General features: G+C 40.7%; 3 protein-coding genes across 3 annotated transcripts; 1 reads left to right on the forward strand and 2 right to left on the reverse strand.

Annotated features, from left to right (window-relative positions):
* Positions 1-254: 254 nt before the first annotated feature.
* dnaaf3l (dynein axonemal assembly factor 3 like) lies at positions 255-3,384 on the forward strand. The gene is made up of 12 exons (XM_028431639.1): positions 255-285; positions 419-508; positions 994-1,100; positions 1,187-1,280; positions 1,366-1,520; positions 1,630-1,830; positions 1,907-2,029; positions 2,108-2,230; positions 2,311-2,431; positions 2,527-2,641; positions 2,773-2,847; positions 2,992-3,384. The coding sequence occupies exons 2-12, from the start codon at positions 427-429 to the stop codon at positions 3,146-3,148; spliced, it is 1,353 nt and encodes a 450-aa protein (XP_028287440.1). The 5' UTR covers positions 255-285; positions 419-426; the 3' UTR covers positions 3,149-3,384.
* A 209-nt stretch (positions 3,385-3,593) lies between these two features.
* LOC114451396 (troponin T, slow skeletal muscle-like) lies at positions 3,594-5,124 on the reverse strand. The gene is made up of 8 exons (XM_028429960.1): positions 5,083-5,124; positions 4,883-4,999; positions 4,719-4,796; positions 4,491-4,604; positions 4,289-4,398; positions 4,068-4,158; positions 3,938-3,978; positions 3,594-3,664 (listed from the first exon to the last, which is right to left on the reverse strand). Exons 2-8 carry the CDS (start codon positions 4,979-4,981, stop codon positions 3,619-3,621), a joined length of 579 nt encoding a protein of 192 aa, XP_028285761.1. The 5' UTR covers positions 4,982-4,999; positions 5,083-5,124; the 3' UTR covers positions 3,594-3,618.
* A 3,513-nt stretch (positions 5,125-8,637) lies between these two features.
* Positions 8,638-18,046, reverse strand: LOC114451395 (carnitine O-palmitoyltransferase 1, liver isoform). The gene is made up of 19 exons (XM_028429959.1): positions 17,916-18,046; positions 15,764-15,926; positions 15,424-15,563; positions 15,062-15,233; positions 14,667-14,768; positions 14,303-14,440; positions 14,031-14,108; positions 13,637-13,744; positions 13,092-13,179; positions 12,117-12,312; positions 11,855-12,043; positions 11,634-11,739; positions 11,431-11,547; positions 11,119-11,283; positions 10,781-10,909; positions 10,418-10,573; positions 10,217-10,330; positions 10,052-10,144; positions 8,638-9,885 (listed from the first exon to the last, which is right to left on the reverse strand). Exons 2-19 carry the CDS (start codon positions 15,902-15,904, stop codon positions 9,760-9,762), a joined length of 2,358 nt encoding a protein of 785 aa, XP_028285760.1. The 5' UTR covers positions 15,905-15,926; positions 17,916-18,046; the 3' UTR covers positions 8,638-9,759.

Below are 18,046 nucleotides of genomic sequence, written 5' to 3' on the forward strand. Positions count from 1 at the left end.
ATGTATAAAAGACGGTTTGTAGATGTTATGTTGGGTGTTTGTGGTCACACAGAGTCCTGACAATGGAAATAAAACTTATATTTAACTACGCTGAATGTAATAGCTAATTCCTTTATACGGTTTATTGCAATAATTATGTGTATTGGTCCTTAAAATTGAACAGAGCGCCCAATTTATTCTCAAAATCACCGCTAGATGGCGGCCATCTTCCCTAGTTTGAGGCGTCGCCTAGCAACCGCACCAAAACATTGCCTCCACAAGGCTAGCTACAAACAGCGCGGTGAGGTGAGTTTTAACATATTTACCTCCACTAACAGACTAGTGTATAGTCGCAGTGCTACGGCATGCTAAAGATAACTAGCTAAGTTAGCTGTGAAAGAGTTTAACGTTGCCCTGTTTGTTTTGGTGGGGTCAGTAGACAGAGAAATGAGTGCTGGACGAGCTTCTGAGGGCGCGGGTTGCATCACCTGGTGGGGATTCAGTCCTGCGCGCGACCTGCTCTCTACAGGTAAGAGGCACGAGGAGGATGCTGTAGTCACACGTGCAATATATTGTATATTTGACTTATTGTGTATTTTGGATAGTTATACTTGGCTTGACAGCTGTTAGCCTTATATGAATTTAATCTCAAGGATTAGCATGCATAGCTAGCTTTTTATCTGCCGTTTTTGAGCTCGATTCCTGTGTTGATGTGCCTCTGTTTGATCTCATGCTGGTGTATAAACATTTGAGACGCTTTGTATATGTAACTATTAAAAAAACTGACTATAAATGACCCTCTGAAGTACTGAGTACTTCAAGCTCAACCAGAACTTCCTTCCTAAACAAGCACAGCAGGCCTACAGGAAATACTGCATGCAGGGCTGGGGATGTTCTGTACATGTTTGCATGAAGCAGAGCATAGAGCAATGATCTCAGTGTGTGTTACTTAGTGCTATAACTGTATTGACGTCCATAGCGTGCATGAACTATGTGTTCTTTCTCTGTGTATAGGGCCTGTGAGACATGAGGCAGAGGTCAATGTTTTGCTGGTTGGCAGTGGAGATCCACGACACATTTTGAAGACTATTGCGGGTTTGCAGGACAAACAAAGTCTTCATGTCAGTCTCTTAAACTGTCCCAGAGAATAGAGCGCTAACTGTGAGCTACAAAACACACATTATATTCTCCTCTGCTGCACTTGCAGGTATGGGTGATAGAGAGCAGCATGGAGGTGGTGGCTAGACAGCTGCTGCTCTTATACCTGGCACTGCTACCCCAGGAGAGCATGGGAATTCATGGTAGGTTGGATTCTAATAAATTACCGTAGTCATTTTTTTATATAAAAGGCAGATGTGTCCTTGATTGGTGGCTTTATTTATTTAGAGAAGACAGAGGTTTTCCTGGAGGTGTTTGGCAACAGTGAAATCCGTAGTCAGACGGAGGAGACAGTCCGGCGTGCGGCATCACAGCTCTCACTTTCTGTTACTGAAAAACTGGAAACAGCCACACATCCCTGTCTGGACACAACTCTGCTCAAGGTACAGAAAAAAGATTTCCCCTTGTGTGTTTTTTTTTGTATTTCAGAAATCAAACATTTATGTGACTTGCTGCACCACAAGTCCAGACAGTGTGTGCTATTTTCCACAGTTTAAGGAGCAAGATGAGCTAGCCAGTATTTTTAAGTCGTGGATCCAACCTGTGTCTTCAACATCTTCGCCTGAGTGTCGTGCTCCGGTTTTGATGTCCAAAATCTGGGATTATCGGGTCCGGCAGCATCTCGGGACGCGCTACGACTCCAAGACGGGCTGCTTTGACTGGGACCTCACAATGAAGCTGCATGGGAAAGGGGTATTTGAAGATTTTGTAGATTTTCATAATAAAAGCTGGTGTCCCTCTTAACTCTTTCTGCTCTGACTCTCTGCAGTGCGGCGTCATCAACAAACAGCAATATGTGCGATGGAGGGAACAGGGTTTGGCGTTCGAAATGAGGGAAGGAATTTATCAAATAGCCAATCCAACTTTACTCTCTTCAAGAGTGTTTAATCAGGTTAGTGTCCCTTTACTTCACACTGCATAGAAATAAAATGACATCCAGGAACACCGTGTTTTTTTTTTATGTGGACAGAAAGGAGACAAAGTGGCTGTCAGGGGCTACTGGGGAGACATAGTGTCCAGTCCTTATATTTCCTTTGGCATTGAGACTGAGGACAAGAGCTTGCTGAAGACACAGAATGGGCAACACATCAAGGTAAAATATGCAGCAGTAATGATTACATAATATTGAATTGTATGGAGATTTGTCATCCTTTCCTGTCCCCACATCCACAGACAGCCCAGGATATCTCCTTTGCAAATGTGCAGGGATTGTTCCAGTCCCTGTCCAGCAGACGGGGCTGCCCCACTACTACTCCATTCACGTGGGTGGATGAGAAATCCGTCACCACCGACGGTAAATGATCCATGAGCTTTTGAGTGTTTATGAGATCCCTTCCCTGTAAAGCCTGTTTTGACTCAATTGCTTTAATCTTTATAAATCCTGCACAGACCTGATGTCTCTGAATGGGATCTCTGTCACCTTCCTGCCTTTGGACTCACTTCACAAGCTGATACAAAAACAGAGATACACCAACTACTTCAACACCATTTACTTCTCTGTCAGGTGAAACTTTTTTTTTTTACAAATATACAGTAACCTAATCTTAGCCTTCTTTATCTCAGTATCCTCTCAACCATAGACTACAGACATGACTGCTGACTGACTTTCATTTCTGTTTCTGTTTCCTGTAAAAGCTGCGTGCACCAGTTGGGCCCAATGATGAGACAGATTGCAGCACCAGACGCTCTGCTCATCGTGGAGTTGGCCAAGTGAGGGTTTTTATAGTAACTGGGCTTGTTACCATGGTGACCATACAGTCACAGAGAGCATACTGTGGCTTTTGTGTTTCAAGATGAATGTTATAACTGCCATCTCCTGTCTTTACATCGAGTCTGTGTGTGTGTGTGTTTCAGGTACGTTCTGGATCTTAACAAAGAGCAGGAAGCAGGCTATGCAGAGAAAGTGGCGAGCATGGCTCTGGAGGCTGGGTTTGAACCGTGGCACGAGGGGAACAGTGGTGATGTCGAAGCTGTGTTCATCCAGCGAAAGAAGAAGGAGAAGGCGAGCTGAGACTACAACAACATTCATGTGAATTGAGCAGACATTGTGCACAATCTTATGCAATCTATTTTTTATCATAAAGAAGTTTTCCACCCAGGCCTGAGAATACATTCATATTTGTTTGCAGTCTATTGATGGTGGCTCTAAAAGTGAGTCAAACCACACATGCCTCAGTGACAACAAAGAGTTAAATGACATAAATATATGCATTGTTTAGGGTGTAGATGTTTTTACTGTGACAGATGGTTTCACATCCTTTTTAGTCTTTGGGTGTTTATCCAAAAATAAAAACCTATGAACTCTCCTGGTAGAAAAAGTCAATTTTATTCAAACATTTCATTTTTATCTAACTACAGATGCAAATTTAAATGGAAGTATATCAATATATGGCAAACAAAAAAAAATCTGACTCAAGTTATGAAACACTGCAAAACTGCATCCTAAAACTTGTTTGCCACTGTGTGTGTGTGTGTGTACGTTCATTTCCAGCGTCCTCCAACCTTCCCCTTCCCATGGACCTTCTTGCTGCATTAAGACAAGAAATAAAATGTCATATTACCAGGTGTTCAGAGAACAGTCCAGTAACCATGTAACAGCAGTTCCCCTTTATGCTCACTCACATTATGTAAATCCATACATGTGTGCATCCTTTTCATAAAGTGGGCCAAAGCTAAAGAGCTTCCTGTTCAGGTGTGTCTGTGGTCATTGATGTGTGATGTGTTTGCATAGTTAAAGCCTTTTGCTCTTCTTTTTGGGTGTGGAGAGTGATGGAAAACAGAAACAAGCAGCTCGACTCACAATTTCTGAGCATGTTGGATTCGGTTCAGGAGGACATTAATCTGAGGGGGGGAGGGAAGAGACATTACATTCTGATGTCACATATTTTTTTACATTAGCAACCTTGTGTATTCTCAGTTTAAGAGCTCACCTCATACTTCTGCCTCTTCATCTTTTCAGTCAGGTCAAACTTCTCTGACTCCAGCTGGTAGATCCATTCCCACATCTCCTCGGCTTTCTCTCTAAAACAAGAACAACATTAGCAAGATGGAAAAAATCACTTGTTTTATGGCATTATGATGAAAATTGCTGCTGGATCTTAAGAGTATTTAACATCGTCTTCAATGTAACCTAAATAAATCATACACTAACCTCAGGCCGTCCTCTTTCAGATTCTCGATAGCTAAAGGTTTGCGTCTCTCAGCCAGAGTCTTCTTCTTGATTTCCCTTGCAGTTTGTCTTTTGCCTCGTCTTTGCTCAACCTGTAGGAAACACACACACTTTGACTGTTACGTAATGAGATCGCACTAGAAAAAAGTTTGAAAGCACTTTCCCATAAATGTATCAGGGTGACCTTTGCAAGGAACCCTCCAAAGTGAGCACCCATGTTGGAGAGCACTTTCTTCTTCTTGGCCTCATCATCTGCCCTCTTCTTGGCCTCCTCATCCTCCTTCCTCTGTTTCTCCTCCTGAGGAAGCCATGTCCTTCTGGTTACTGCACTTTTCTTCACTTTTATATTGAGCTCAGTCAAAATACTATGGATTAAAAAAAAAAAACATGCAGTAAAAATAATTCATTTTACAGCAATCCGTGTCTGTCTGTCCCGCTCTTTTTCAGCTCTCACACGCTGCTGCTCAGCTCTTTCCGCACGCCGGCTCTCCTGCAACAGAAAAGCCATGTCAGCTAGACAGTAACACACACACACGCCTCCTTAATCACTATTAGTGTGACAAATCCAGGTATTACAATTCTTTCTTTGAGGCCTAACAGCTCCTCTTCCTCTTTCTTCCTCTGCTCAAAGTGGACATCAATCAGAGTCTGCAGCTCCAGCAGGTCTTTCTCCATTCTTTTCCTATGTATGTCCTAACAGGGACCCGTGGAGACACAGATTAGATTTATTTATGGCTGGTTTGTTCACATTAATGACAATCTTGAAGGGAACATACATCAAAATCAACTCTCTCCCCTTCTGGGATCTTCGGAGCAGCAAGGACAGGCCTGTAAAATCATGTGTTTAACATATATATATAAGAAATATAAGATTATTTATTGGTAAGGATTGCAGGATTTTATGTGTACTTGCTTGTATTTGGGGCGTTCTTCTTCAACGCGGGCAGCCAGAGCAGGAGTTAAAAAAACACAAATAGATTAAAAAACAATTCAAATATTTTTTAATATAACAAATCAACTTGCAGCAGATTTTATTGTAAAGGTTATCCTGTATACATGCTTCCAATTACTGTATTGCATCAGTATGATTTTTCTATATATAATTAATACACAGTACCATCACAGTCTCACCTCCTTCTCCCTGCTCCTCATCTTCTTCTGGGCAAAAAAGACAAAGTGTAGGTGTGTGTAGTTGATTTGATGGGAATAGTGTAACTATATATATTTATTTATTCATTAGAAGACTGAATGGGTGTCCTTACCCTCCAAATGCCCGCTAAAGAAAAAAAAGTGAAAGAACATGTTAGACATAGAACAGACTCTTGTATTATAAATGAGACATAAGTTATTTGCTATGACTGGATTGACTCACCCATGCTCTTCTGCACAGGACATGGTGACACTGGAGGGAACATATAAACTGAATATTCATGGTGATTTTTAACATACAGTGGTCATTTTTAAACAACACACTGAATATATATTGGGGCTTTTGTTCAAAAGAGTAGGATTAAGGGAAGGGCATGTGTGACTTTTTAGGAAGAGCAGAGTGCAGCGGGTCTGACAGGCCAGACAAGCATCTTGTTACCCAGAATAAGAGCGAGGTACCAGCTGTCCAGTCCTTCTTGTTTAATTTGATTTACAAGAGAGAATGTGGGATGGAGAGATTAAGCTGGTTGGCTGGCTGCTATTAACACCGGCCAAGTTCCCTATTATCATGATCATTGATCTACTTGCAGTCACACTCATCTGAAAGGCTATTTAATTGCCTGTGGAGCCCCATGAATACTTTTAACAATATATACATATGTTACTGTGACATCAGGGTACTTTATGTTCAGACTGCCTGTCTTTGAGCATATTAACATGGTATATCTCTTTGATGCTTAGTTCTCAGCCAAGGTTTTCAGAGAATGAGCATGCAAATCTGAATAAACAGAGGCACGGACACAAAGGCAGATGAAGGATTGGGAGAGGAATTCATCACATGGCTTCACTGTTGGCTAAACTGACCGACGGAGCCGTGCCGAGCAGGACAGATGGAGCGAGCCAACCAGGAATAACCTGTCATGATGAGGCATGTTTAATTTCAGAGAGCTGTATCACACCTCCATCAGCTCTATCATTGACTGGAGTCCAGTGCTCGAACACAGATTTTTATTTATTTATTTAGTAACTGGAACTTTGTATATTGTAATGCAACACAAATGGCATGCATACCATTGTAAATAACATGTTTAGACAGCCATTTTCTCTATTTATCTTTAAATGTTGTTGGTGCTATAATCAAATTTTTGACCCCTTACTTTGACACTTAACACCTGCGTATTCAAGTCAAATCAAATTTATTTGTTCCCTGGGGGGACAATTCAAGGCACATGAGCAGTTTACACAGTTTACACAATATTATGTGTTAATATATTATATTATAATATATCATATTATTGTACTTTAAGCAGTGAACCTGTTAGCAGACAGCTCAGACTGTTGCCATCCAGCAAACCAGTTGCTGAGAAGCAGTTCTGGTTATTATTCACTTCATGTTATCACTAATAAATCTATATATTAAGAGTTTTTGGATCAAATCACATTAAAACATTCACAGAAACAAAGCAGCATATGGGAAGAGTCAAGGCACATACCTGAACACAGAGAGGGCTGTTCACTGATGATGATGAGAGGAGGAGGAGTAACAATAACTAGAGGGAGAAACAGAGCTTTATATGCAGTCAGGTGTCCTCTGGGGGGTGTGTGTGTGTGTGTGTGTGTGTGTGTGTGTGTGTGTGTGTGTGTGTCCTTGCTACCCACAAGTCACACATTTGTGGGGACCCCCTCCCTTTTTAGGGATAAAAAGCATGACATTCCCCACAATGCAGAGGTTAAAGTGTAAGCTTTAGTAAACAGATAAGATGAGTCTCACCTACAATTGGATGTCAGTGGAAAATGTGCACAACTATCTTTATGAGGACCGTGACTTTTTGACCATCAGGGTGGGGAGTATTTGGTCAACTTAATGACCTCATTACCACCTTAAGAAATTTAGATTGTTGATGTAATTTTGTCAATAACCATCCTCACAAAAATAGGGCAACAGTTGTGCCCTAAGTCAGTGCATGATTTTGACAAGAGGGACAAAAGGCTACATGAGGATTATTGCGAGCTTTTGAGGGCATAAGCTGAAGTCTGACAGGCAGGATAAAGAGTGCAGGGTTTGTTGGTGACCTCACTGCTGAAATAAGAAACAGACAGACAGACAGGTGGCAGAGAAGAGAAAGAATAACAGAGCAAAAACAAGGCAAATTCTATCATGACACGAAGGTCCTGAACTGGGAAGATGATGAGGATCAATGGAATTTTTAGTATTTTGTGCATTGATGCCTTTGACAGATCATTAAAAAGAGAAAAACTCAGCTTGCCCCTTCATTTTCTGCTAATTGTAAAACTGACTGTATTTCCTGGTCATACTGTGGCAAAGCATCTGTACTTTTAAACTGAACTGTGAAAAAATATACACACACACACACCTAACACGTGTCTTTAGAGAACAGCAAATCTTTCATAGAAATAGAAAATTTGCTTGTTACATTTGTTTAGAAAATGCAAATGCAATGTCCATAAAGACAAACTCCAAAAACAACATTGGACCCTGTGGAACATTATATTCTTTTGTTTGTCAGAATGGCAAGTGCTTTGAGAAGAAAGATTATTCAAAGTCATTCCCACATCAGCCATACATTTTAGGGTAATCATGGTAACACACACACACACACACGTCAGTTTGCATTCTGGAAATTTTTAGATCTTGCCCAAAACAAAAAGTCAATATATCTCTGTCTCTTTTTAACTAAACTGCTCCATATCCATTTAAAAATATTTACAGATATCGGTTTGTATATCATTTCTCAAAATGATAAATGATATATCGAGTACATTATAGAGACTTAGCGAGTTCAAGGAGCCGGACAGAAAATCCAACACTGCAGTAAATAATTAATAACTATTAATTAATAATAATAATAAATAATAACTACAGTAGATTATTACTGTCCTTGGTCTCAACCGGCTTGTGCAGGGTTGAGTGGAAATGGGCAGACCAGGGTGACAGTTCCTTCAGATACTGGACCAGGGATCAGCCTAATAATGATGGAGGCCATAGTTCTGCACATCCATTCACTGCTATGAGGGTAAGTATAGTCTGTCATTCAATTTTTTAAATACTTAAATTTATCCACTTTCCAAAGACATGTATGTGATGTGGTGCATTACTTCACAGAAAAGAGGAAAAGCATGATTGTAAAGGTGGAAATAAAGTCCAACAACAAAAGCACACATAACTGGGACTTTTTTATTATTAAGAATCTTTTTATGTTCCCTTGTGGTTTTGCATTAAAAAGTCTTACAATAGCAATATAATGAGACAAGCTGATCTGATCTAGATTGAAAAACAAGGCAGCCATTAACAAAGAATAACAGGAATCTGTGTCACTGGTAACACATTGAACATCTAACCCACATCTGACCTGCAGCACTGCTTCACATGGACTAATTGCACATGATGTCCATAAATATATCTTGCATTGTAACAGTGCTTTTTGTAACACAGTGGTCAACATAAAAGAACACAAAACGTATTAAATACCTAGAGTCTATACGTTTTGACTCGTAAGCATGAAATGCTGACTGATCACTGAAATTATAGCTCACCTGTATGAACAGATAAAAGTTATTTTCTTCTTCATTTGGCACTGAATAAAATATCTGTCAAACACCAGTGACTTCAAAGAGCTATGTCATTTCACCACATGTATAAACAGCCCAGCACTCATCATTACAATCATGTATATAAAAAGCAGAATTGTACATATCGAGTAAACACTGAGAAGTCACAGACTTCTTTTAAAATACCTGGTGTCATTGGTACAGCGATTATGCATTCAGATGGTAGAAAATGAAATCACCTCAACAGTCCTGCATATTTTCTGCCATGTTAATATTTCACTGATCCAGCTGTATCACGCAGTACTTCAAAACTAATTTATTAACAGAAATACAGTGGCACAAAGAGTGGTATACTTAAAAGTTTAAAAACGTGCTGCACTTCGCGTTGCATTAAACTATTCCCTGCAGTAACGTGATGTTAGGATTTACTTCCCTAACGTAGAGTGGTGCAATACACACTGGCCATTTTTATAATAAAATGTCACAATAATGACCTTTTCCTTTTGGGGCTCTGGATTATAGTTGTTCAAATGGTTTGACTGTTAAAACTAATCTGGACTTACTTTACTCCCTCACCCTCACACAGCTAATATAAACACACATGGATATATATATAGATGCATACCAGTAAAAACATCATCTTTGTTTAATATCTTGCTTTTCTTCATTTGATTATTTAAGTTTTAGGTTTACACACCTTCCCCTGTTAGGATCCTTCCCCTCTGACTAACTGTCTACTTGTCTTTCTTGGCCTCAGGTGGACACGCTTGTGGTTTGCTGGGCTCTTTCTGGTTGGGGCCCAGCAGCTGGATCAGATCATGCAGAGCTTTACGGATCTGTGCACCAAACTTATGGGCATCCTTTAAGGGAGACAAAGAATACACAATAAGGAGACATACTCTTCAATATCTAAATTTCACAAAAATCTGCCTTCCTCTACAGGAACAGCACGAATGATAAATATCATTCTGATGTACATTTTGTGACACATTTGTAACCCAGCATAACAACTTTCATTAAACTCACAGTGTGTGGACACGAGTGTTTGCATGAGATGTGGAAGTTAATCATGTTCTCTCCCAAAATGCAGTAGGACACTCCATATCCATCATCAGCCACCTAAAAGAGACAAAAATGTACAATTATGCTGGAATATGTTTCTGTGTTAAAGACACTGGGGGCAGTACTGACTGGTCCAAAGCCTCCTCCACAGGAGATGTACTCTGGGTGGTTGACTAGGTCAAACAGCTCCACCTGCTGGAATGGAGTTTGACTAGTAGACAGTCTCCATGGCTCAGACAGCACCTGAAAAAACACATAAGCCCTCACATTGGTTTACTGCAGTTCTGAAGAGATGAACACATACCAAATCACAAGGGAATAAAAAGCAACCTCTTTTAAGAAAGGGGACTCCACTCCGAGGTATTTGGACACAACATAGAGGCAAAATAGGTGTCTGTCGATGCCACCTCCAGTCATAGCCAGACGGTATAGTTGCTGGTGCTTTTCAGTTGCTGCACGAAACAAACGCCTGCACACATCTGCTGCCTGGCGAAGAAAAAGCAAAGTGGCATGACTGCTTGGCGTAGCACACGTTAAAAATAGACACTGTGTGGTTAATGTGAGGAAAACAGCAATTAGATGTTGCCATGTGTAATGCAGATATAATCCTGTAATCATCCCTTTTTTCAGCTATTATTAGGTACCACACAAAAACACTGTACAGAAATCAATAGACGGTTTCCATGTTCTTACTTCTCCACCCTCCAGCGCTTTGACAAAGGCACAACTTTCACTGGTAAAGGAGCGAACAGTCTCAGTCCTGCCCTCCCTGAAGAGACGAGTCATACAGGCTTCATACGTCAAACAGAATGTCCTTCGGTCCTGCGGCGCAAAACAAAGGTCCAAATTTAATAGTCATGCCTTTTCTCTGTCACATGTGAAAGCTGTGTACTACATATAAGATTTCAATTAAACAACGAAAGCTATAATGTTTATAATAAAGCTGGTGTTTAGCCTTTTGCATTGCTTCTGTGCTAAAACAAGCATTTTCAAGCCAGTCTATATATGTTAAACTTCAGTGACAGTCTCACCCTGTAGTAGGCCAGCTGAAGAGCCATCTGAATAAAGGCATCTGGGCTGACTCGACACTTCTTAACCTGTCCTTTGCCAAAGTCTCGGAAGGAGAAAACATGGAAGTCCACATCATCAGCCAGGGCCTGTGCTACTGCCAGAGACTGAGAGATCTGCTCCTCACACTGAGAGACAAACAGTTAACATCAGCAGGACTTATCAGAATCAGAATCAGAAATACTTTATTGATCCCAGGGGGAAATTGCTTAGAAACAGTTTTTGATTACAAGAGGATAAAATCACAACAGTAACTGTCTGAATAATAAACTAACTTCAGGGGGGATTTCCCAATTCAGCTTCTGTGGTCGAGGCAGTGATGAATCTACTTCTCCTTTGCAGTGACCCTCTGCATTGTAACCAAGCTGGAAACTGTCCGTGGCCAGGGTGAACTGGAAACACACAACAATCGTAAATAACTGCCTTCTCTTAGAGCAAAATAAAACACTGTGCATCATTATTTTTGTTTATTATTTACCTCCCATAAGTGAGCTAACACTGGTGCATCAGCCCATGAGTGCTCTGCATTGACGCCTTTCTTTCCATTCTTGTAGTAAACCACTGAAAAGGACTTGTCAAACCACCTGTATGTTGACCAAGGTAATGGTCGATCAATGCATGGAAACTTTCACAGCATAACAATAACTAATGACCTTATTGCATATTTACAAGTCTGTGATTAGTTTAGTTTAAAATCACCTGTCATAACATTTGCCATGGAACAAGGACTTGGCATAGCGATCTAAACTATCTGGTGAGTCATCTGCCATCATTCCCTGTTCGTCATCATCAAGGGTCACAAAGAAGGCAGCTTTCTCAATGCAGTCCAGAGAGCGTTTATTGACCCCACTGCTGAAATATTTGGTTCTGGCTTTAGCCCATGGAATTCTGTTAAAAGGAAAAACATTACAATACTGATGCGACTCCTGGGATTTAAACGTAAGATGCTCATCAAACTGACCTATCTCCAGCAGTCAAGGCTCCGAGCTTGGCCTCTCCTTTGCAAGGAGATGAAGTATCATCTAGAATCCTCTGAATCTGGAATTCAATCTCCCGTGGAGACAGAAGCCTGCCCGCCTGGTACACCTTTAGACGGAAGTAGCGGCCACTGTGGTAGACCACTATGTAGTCGCTGTCCTGCCAATGCTGCACAGTATCTTCAGGTATAAATGAAGAAGGAAAAAGAAGCAAAAAGATAAAGTGGGATCTGACAAGGCAGATGGTGGCACTGTGCTAAGGGATTTTGATGTGCTTTGTGTTTATAGTCATTCAAACCCCTAAGTTTACATGCATGTATTTGCGATTTGAGGTTTAAAACTTGAAACAAACCAGTTCTGTAAAGAATGTAAGTACTACCTGTGAGTGTTCCAGGGATTCGACAAGTGTTAAACATCCGCTCAAACTGATAGGAACAGCAAGGAACTGCAGACCTCAATAACCACTGAGCAGGATAAAGAAGGATGTACAAGTACAAACCAAAGTACAGGAAAGGAAGACAGGAAACAGAAGGATGGAAAGTAAAGACATGTTGGGATGAAAAAGATAAGGGACAAGGGAAAAGAAGAAGAAAAACATGAGAACACAAATTGTGTGAGCAGAAGTACAGAAAACATTAGTTACACAGATCCTTTCCAAAAGCCTACATAGACCCAAGATGAGAATGTAAGAGGAGAGAGATGAAAGATGACAGGATGAGCTGCACAGCAGACATGTTGTGACTCAGTGAATCACAGATGCATTGCTTGGACCACACACAGTCTCTCACACAATTTCTTTGCATTGACTCTAGAGGGTTCGAACACCTTCAGTAAGCCTCATCCTTGCTGCAACTGGAAGCAGGTTTTCTGGCTGAAATTCACTGCATGTCCAGACATTATTGTGTACCATACATCAGCACTGTGTGTGTCTATGTGTTTGTTTAAGTCAGCCTCTTTACCGGTCTCCTCTCCAGGAGTGCGTGTGGTGTTGAATATCCTCTCACACTGAGCTGCACACAGAGGAATGACAGTGCCTGGTATACGACTCTGGGAAACAGAGAAGGAAAAGACAAAGGCAAGGGCGTAGGGAGAGGAACAGAAGAGAGCAAAAAAAAGTGGGGAATTTGTGATAGGAGTGAGAGGAAAAGTAAAGAGAAATCAAGCAAGCAAAAGTGAGATTAAAAAGAGCACAAAAGGAGGAGAGGATAGATGGGCATGGTATGAGAACACGAGGGAAATGTTTTCACATAAACATAAAAACCAAAATAAACAGAGACGCACTTGCAATCACTGATGGATGGATACGTGTAACTCACCAAACACAGCAACACATAATGATTACATAGATTGTAATATACGGATTAATATTAATTCCACAAAGAAAGAGGCCCGTGTTTCAAAGTGTGAGATTTCCGCTTAACAAGTCATCAGTTAGGAAGAGATGGGAATAATGAACATCTTAATGTATACACAGCAGCAAGGGTTGACCAGTGACTTAACTCACAGGTTTAAGCTCTTCTTTGTTGAGTTTGCGGCGGTACAGAAAGAATGCATGGATGCTGTTGCCAGCTCTTGCTGCCTGGATGGGTGTAGGAGTCACATATAAGAAGTCCTGAGGAGCAAACAAAAGAAAACAAAAGAGAAAAATAAGTCAAGTATACACACAGGTGTTTTTCATCCAAACAAAGTGATGTGCGGGATACAAAGGTCATTGGTTTGAGTTCTTGGAGAGGTATATATATTAGAAACATTGATCTGTGTTGTTATTATGCCCTGACTATGACAATGCCACAACATACAGGTATGTTCACATACAATGCCCAAGGACAACATTTACTTCACAAACAAATGTCCAACGTAATAAATCAAAGGGCACATTCAGACAGACTCCGACATACCATGCCATAGTAGTTACTGTTGACCATTAATGGGCTTCGTCCCCGCAGGTAGACATATTCCTCCCACCAGTCACTAACCTAAAAACAAACAAAACAAGCTCTGTGAGAAGCATTCCAGCCCGCTGGCTTATGTATTAACTGCATATTTGAAAGGCTATATAATTCAAACCACAAAAACCTAGAACAGCTATACATTGTTAATGGAAGTCTATATTCGTTATGTGAACATTTAAGTAGCATTAAGCCGTGGAACACAGTGGACAAACACTTACATAGTTTGCTGCCCATAGAGCTTTGAGCTTGAGGTACCACTGCAGACGGTTACCAAGGCTGCTCTCAAACTCTGCTGCCAGGTTGGTCATGCGTTCATACCCTGCATCATCCATCAGCGGACGTACTGATTCCAAGTACTAAAACAAAGAGATAACACAATAAACATGCTAAAAGATAACAACAATCACTAAATAAAGCATTACAACACAACATTCTGGTAAAAAAACAATTCCATTCTACCTCCTCCTGTGTCATTTACATTTGTAATGATTGGTCAGACACAAATGATCCATGTGAGAAAAGATCTGTCTGTTTTATAGTCGATATTCAGTGTGTTATCATCTGCTTTGTGTGACATCTCACCCTCTTGACTGTGTCCTTGATGGCAGGCACAGGGAGGTTTGGCAACGAACCCTGATAGCTGTAGAGCAGAGGCTTTCTGCCAGAAAAAATCCGCACCAGTGCCTGGCATAGACACAAAATCATGTAAACACTCAAAATGGAGAATGCAGAGACATTTACAGTACAATGTCACAAACAGTGTCATTATTGGCCCCCCTGTGAGGTAGCATGTGTGGGTTTTCTACAGCCAAGCTTAAAAGGGTCACTCAAAGATATAGGACAATAATTAGCATCTGATCACCATCCTTCAAAATCAAAAGACACATTTTGCGTTACCAGTTACAAAAAAGGGATAACAACTGTTTAGACACAGCTGACAAGTGGGAAGTGGAAAAGATAAGCTTAAAGCCACTGACCACCCAGACTTTTGTGGTGGTAGACATCTTGCCATGCTGCTCAAACATCCAGCCATGATAAGAGAGGAGTTGCTTGAGGCACAGGCGCATAGTGAAGATGAGCAAAAGCCAGAGCATAGTGCTGAAGAGCACTGCTGACACCACTGCTTGGCACTGTGTGCTCATCGACTCGCTGTAAAAAAAAAGTGAGTGAGAGAGATGATACAATAAAGGGAGGAAGGATTGTTGTATATCTTTATTTATCCATGTGAATCAATATACTACTAGGAAAAGAGAATGGGGTGCATTTGCAGGGCTGCATTGAGAACCACAAGTTTTATCTGTAACCTTAAGTATTTCATGGAGACATAAGATGTGTTTACCTGACTGGCAGGTGCTCCTGTATCTTAGCTATGAGTCCCATGGAGGGATCGGAACGAGTGTACATAGTAGCCAGGATGGCTATGACCACAAAAAGCCATGAGGAGGGACTGGCAGGATACACCCCTGTTATCACACTGTTCTGTTAATGTGTGAGAAGAAAGAGTCATATCAGTGTTATTCTTCCTGTTTACAATCAGTACATAGACATGCACACTGCTAATTTCATCATGACCACATTAAGGTTTTTACAAGAATGAAGAACAGTGTAAGCATAACGGGTAATTCCAGATGGTTTTGGAACACATGCAAACTATGACCAAACAAAACGAGCAGAGATACCTTCAGCCTGATGACACGCTTCTTCCAGGAACGCACGCCAGAGAGGTAGATCTCAGTAAGAGCCTGATGAGACAGCTGCAGATCAATGCCATCTGGGGTGACTGTGAACTGGAAGGCCACCGCCTGGTGGGCTTCTGCCATGATTAGTGTGCAATAAAAGGACCTAAAGGTAAGACACAGCAAATGAGAAGACAATTTAAGAGTTAAAAGTAACAACTTTCACAGGCTTCATGATCATCATCTAACATAATTATATGCTTGACAGTTAAAAATAAGGTTATGTACAAACTACCAAGGTCACATGAATCAGATTTCAGATTTCGTCAATCCTGAGTCTTGAGTCAGTTCAGTATGTGGGCCTAGATCAGACATATATTTAACTATCAAGAAGGAAGATATGCAAACAAAATAACAGCTTACTGCTACATGAATTTTGATCTCAGTTCTTATGCAACGGCAGCACCTAATGTAAAAATGAACCTTGAAGGTGCTAGTGAAGGCTGTGAAGGCCCGTACAGATGATTCATCAAACTGAAAACGAATTGAAAAATGTCTTGGTGTGAGGCTGACAAAACATATCCATCTCATGCATAAGCACGTTTAAGGGAAGCTCAAATAGGGACACGTTATTTTTGAGTCCTTTCAAATGCAAAGTCAGCTTAAAAATGATAGAGTTTGATAGGAAAGAGCTGACTGGCTGCTGATGTGATTGGGCATTTTGGTTTAAGGCAATTACTGCTACTCTTCACAAAGGGAATTGATTTTCCTCCACAAATAGGCTATGGATAATGCCCTGAGGTGTAGTCACTCCGATACTGGCCTGCACCCCTCTGGTGGCTACGTCTGCTCTTATTGTGTGTCCAAAATTGGCAGACACACACTCATCATCCCCATGTTCCATTGATGTTCTGACCTTTATGTCAGATACAGCCATGCTTGTGCCAAGGAGGTAAATATCAGCCTTTAGTTAATTTCTTTCAGTGCCAACACAGACAGAACACACCTGCTCAGTTCAGCTCTGACCACCTACACACTAAAGGAGCCCTCTAGATTTTAGAAAAAGGAAAAATGCTCTGAGAACTTAATCTGTATTTATAGTCCAGTAATCCTATGTGTCCTTACAACTTTGTTTCCTTATTTACTTATATATTCACTTATATGTGCTACCAGTATATAATCCATAGTTATGCAAAGTTATATAATCCATCTATATCAAAATATATTTTTGCCAAATACATTAAACAGCCAAAACATATGCATTTTGTTAGTATTGTATATTGTTTACATTTGGCAACTAATAATTCAGGTACATAAAAAAAGAATCACACCAATTAAACTGTATTCCTGATGTGTTGTGTATCTGTTACAATAACAAGAAACAAAACATATGCATTGCATATGAATCTACGTTGAGGTATGTTTTTGCTAAACTTGCACCTTTATAGTTTTTTATTTTTCACGCAGTGCATCTTTGAAACATCAGCTGCACATGTTTAAAGTCATGACAACGAATGAATGAATGAATGCTGCGAGAAGAACTATTAGATTCAATACATTTTTTCATGCATTAGTTTTAGAGGGGCAGTCATAGTAATTATTTCCTGAGCAGTCAATCCCCCCTACAAAATATCTGTGTCGGAACGAATGTGTCTTTAGTTATTAAGACAACGCTAGTTACCATAAAAGGCTATTTTTTTTTGCTCAAACAAAACTAGAGAGCACGCACAATTGACAGAAGGTGTTTACAAAGGTGTTTATTAGTCGTAGATCAATTGAAGCAACGTGCTATCTGCTTGTGAAGTAAAATTTGGCTGTAGTAGTAACAATGGGAAAAAAACATCCACCGGTATTTTTTTTATTTTGTTTATCTATTGAACACTATTGTTACATCTGGAAGCTTTACCTTGATGTTAGCTAACATGCTACAATTACATTAAGACAGTAAGAAGAAGGGCGCCACCGCGACTTTAGCGGCTTTGCTAATGTAGTGCTAACTGCTGCTGCTGCTGCTAGCCCTGGCTCACCGAGCGCCCCTAGCCCATTATGTAGTTAGCAACAGATAAACGGCGGCTGATAAGGCTCGTTAACGCCCAAACCAAGATGCTACTCTTTGTGTCCGCGTTGCATCGATGTGAGAAGCGTGTTAACGTACCTGTTTAAGGGGACGGAATGTGCAGAAAAGAGGGAAACAGGGAAGCAGGAACCGACTGATAACTTCTGACGTTGCCGAGTTCCCCGGTGTCTGCTGGCCCTCCTCCCAACTGTACTACAGTGGCTCGCGTC

Source organism: Parambassis ranga, chromosome 19, assembly GCF_900634625.1.
Source record: "Parambassis ranga chromosome 19, fParRan2.1, whole genome shotgun sequence".
In the NCBI taxonomy this organism is placed as follows: domain Eukaryota; kingdom Metazoa; phylum Chordata; class Actinopteri; family Ambassidae; genus Parambassis; species Parambassis ranga.

Bases quoted from the DNA above. Each gene is read 5' to 3' on its own strand.
- LOC114451395 (XM_028429959.1), bottom strand. From the start codon at position 15,904: ATGGCAGAAGCCCACCAGGCGGTGGCCTTCCAGTTCACAGTCACCCCA. The intron at 13,745-14,030 runs GTATGTCGGAGT...TTTGCTCCTCAG, and splicing joins ACAGTAACTACTATGGCATG to GACTTCTTATATGTGACTCC. The intron at 11,548-11,633 runs GTAAATAATAAA...GTGTGTTTCCAG, and splicing joins TGTTAGCTCACTTATGGGAG to TTCACCCTGGCCACGGACAG.
- LOC114451396 (XM_028429960.1), bottom strand. From the start codon at position 4,981: ATGGAGAAAGACCTGCTGGAGCTGCAGACTCTGATTGATGTCCACTTT. The intron at 4,159-4,288 runs GTTAGTGTATGA...TTCTTGTTTTAG, and splicing joins CTGAAAGAGGACGGCCTGAG to AGAGAAAGCCGAGGAGATGT. The intron at 3,979-4,067 runs GTGAGCTCTTAA...TCCCCCCCTCAG, and splicing joins TGAAGAGGCAGAAGTATGAG to ATTAATGTCCTCCTGAACCG.
- dnaaf3l (XM_028431639.1), top strand. From the start codon at position 427: ATGAGTGCTGGACGAGCTTCTGAGGGCGCGGGTTGCATCACCTGGTGG. The intron at 2,642-2,772 runs GTGAAACTTTTT...TTCCTGTAAAAG, and splicing joins ACCATTTACTTCTCTGTCAG to CTGCGTGCACCAGTTGGGCC. The intron at 2,848-2,991 runs GTGAGGGTTTTT...TGTGTGTTTCAG, and splicing joins CTCATCGTGGAGTTGGCCAA to GTACGTTCTGGATCTTAACA.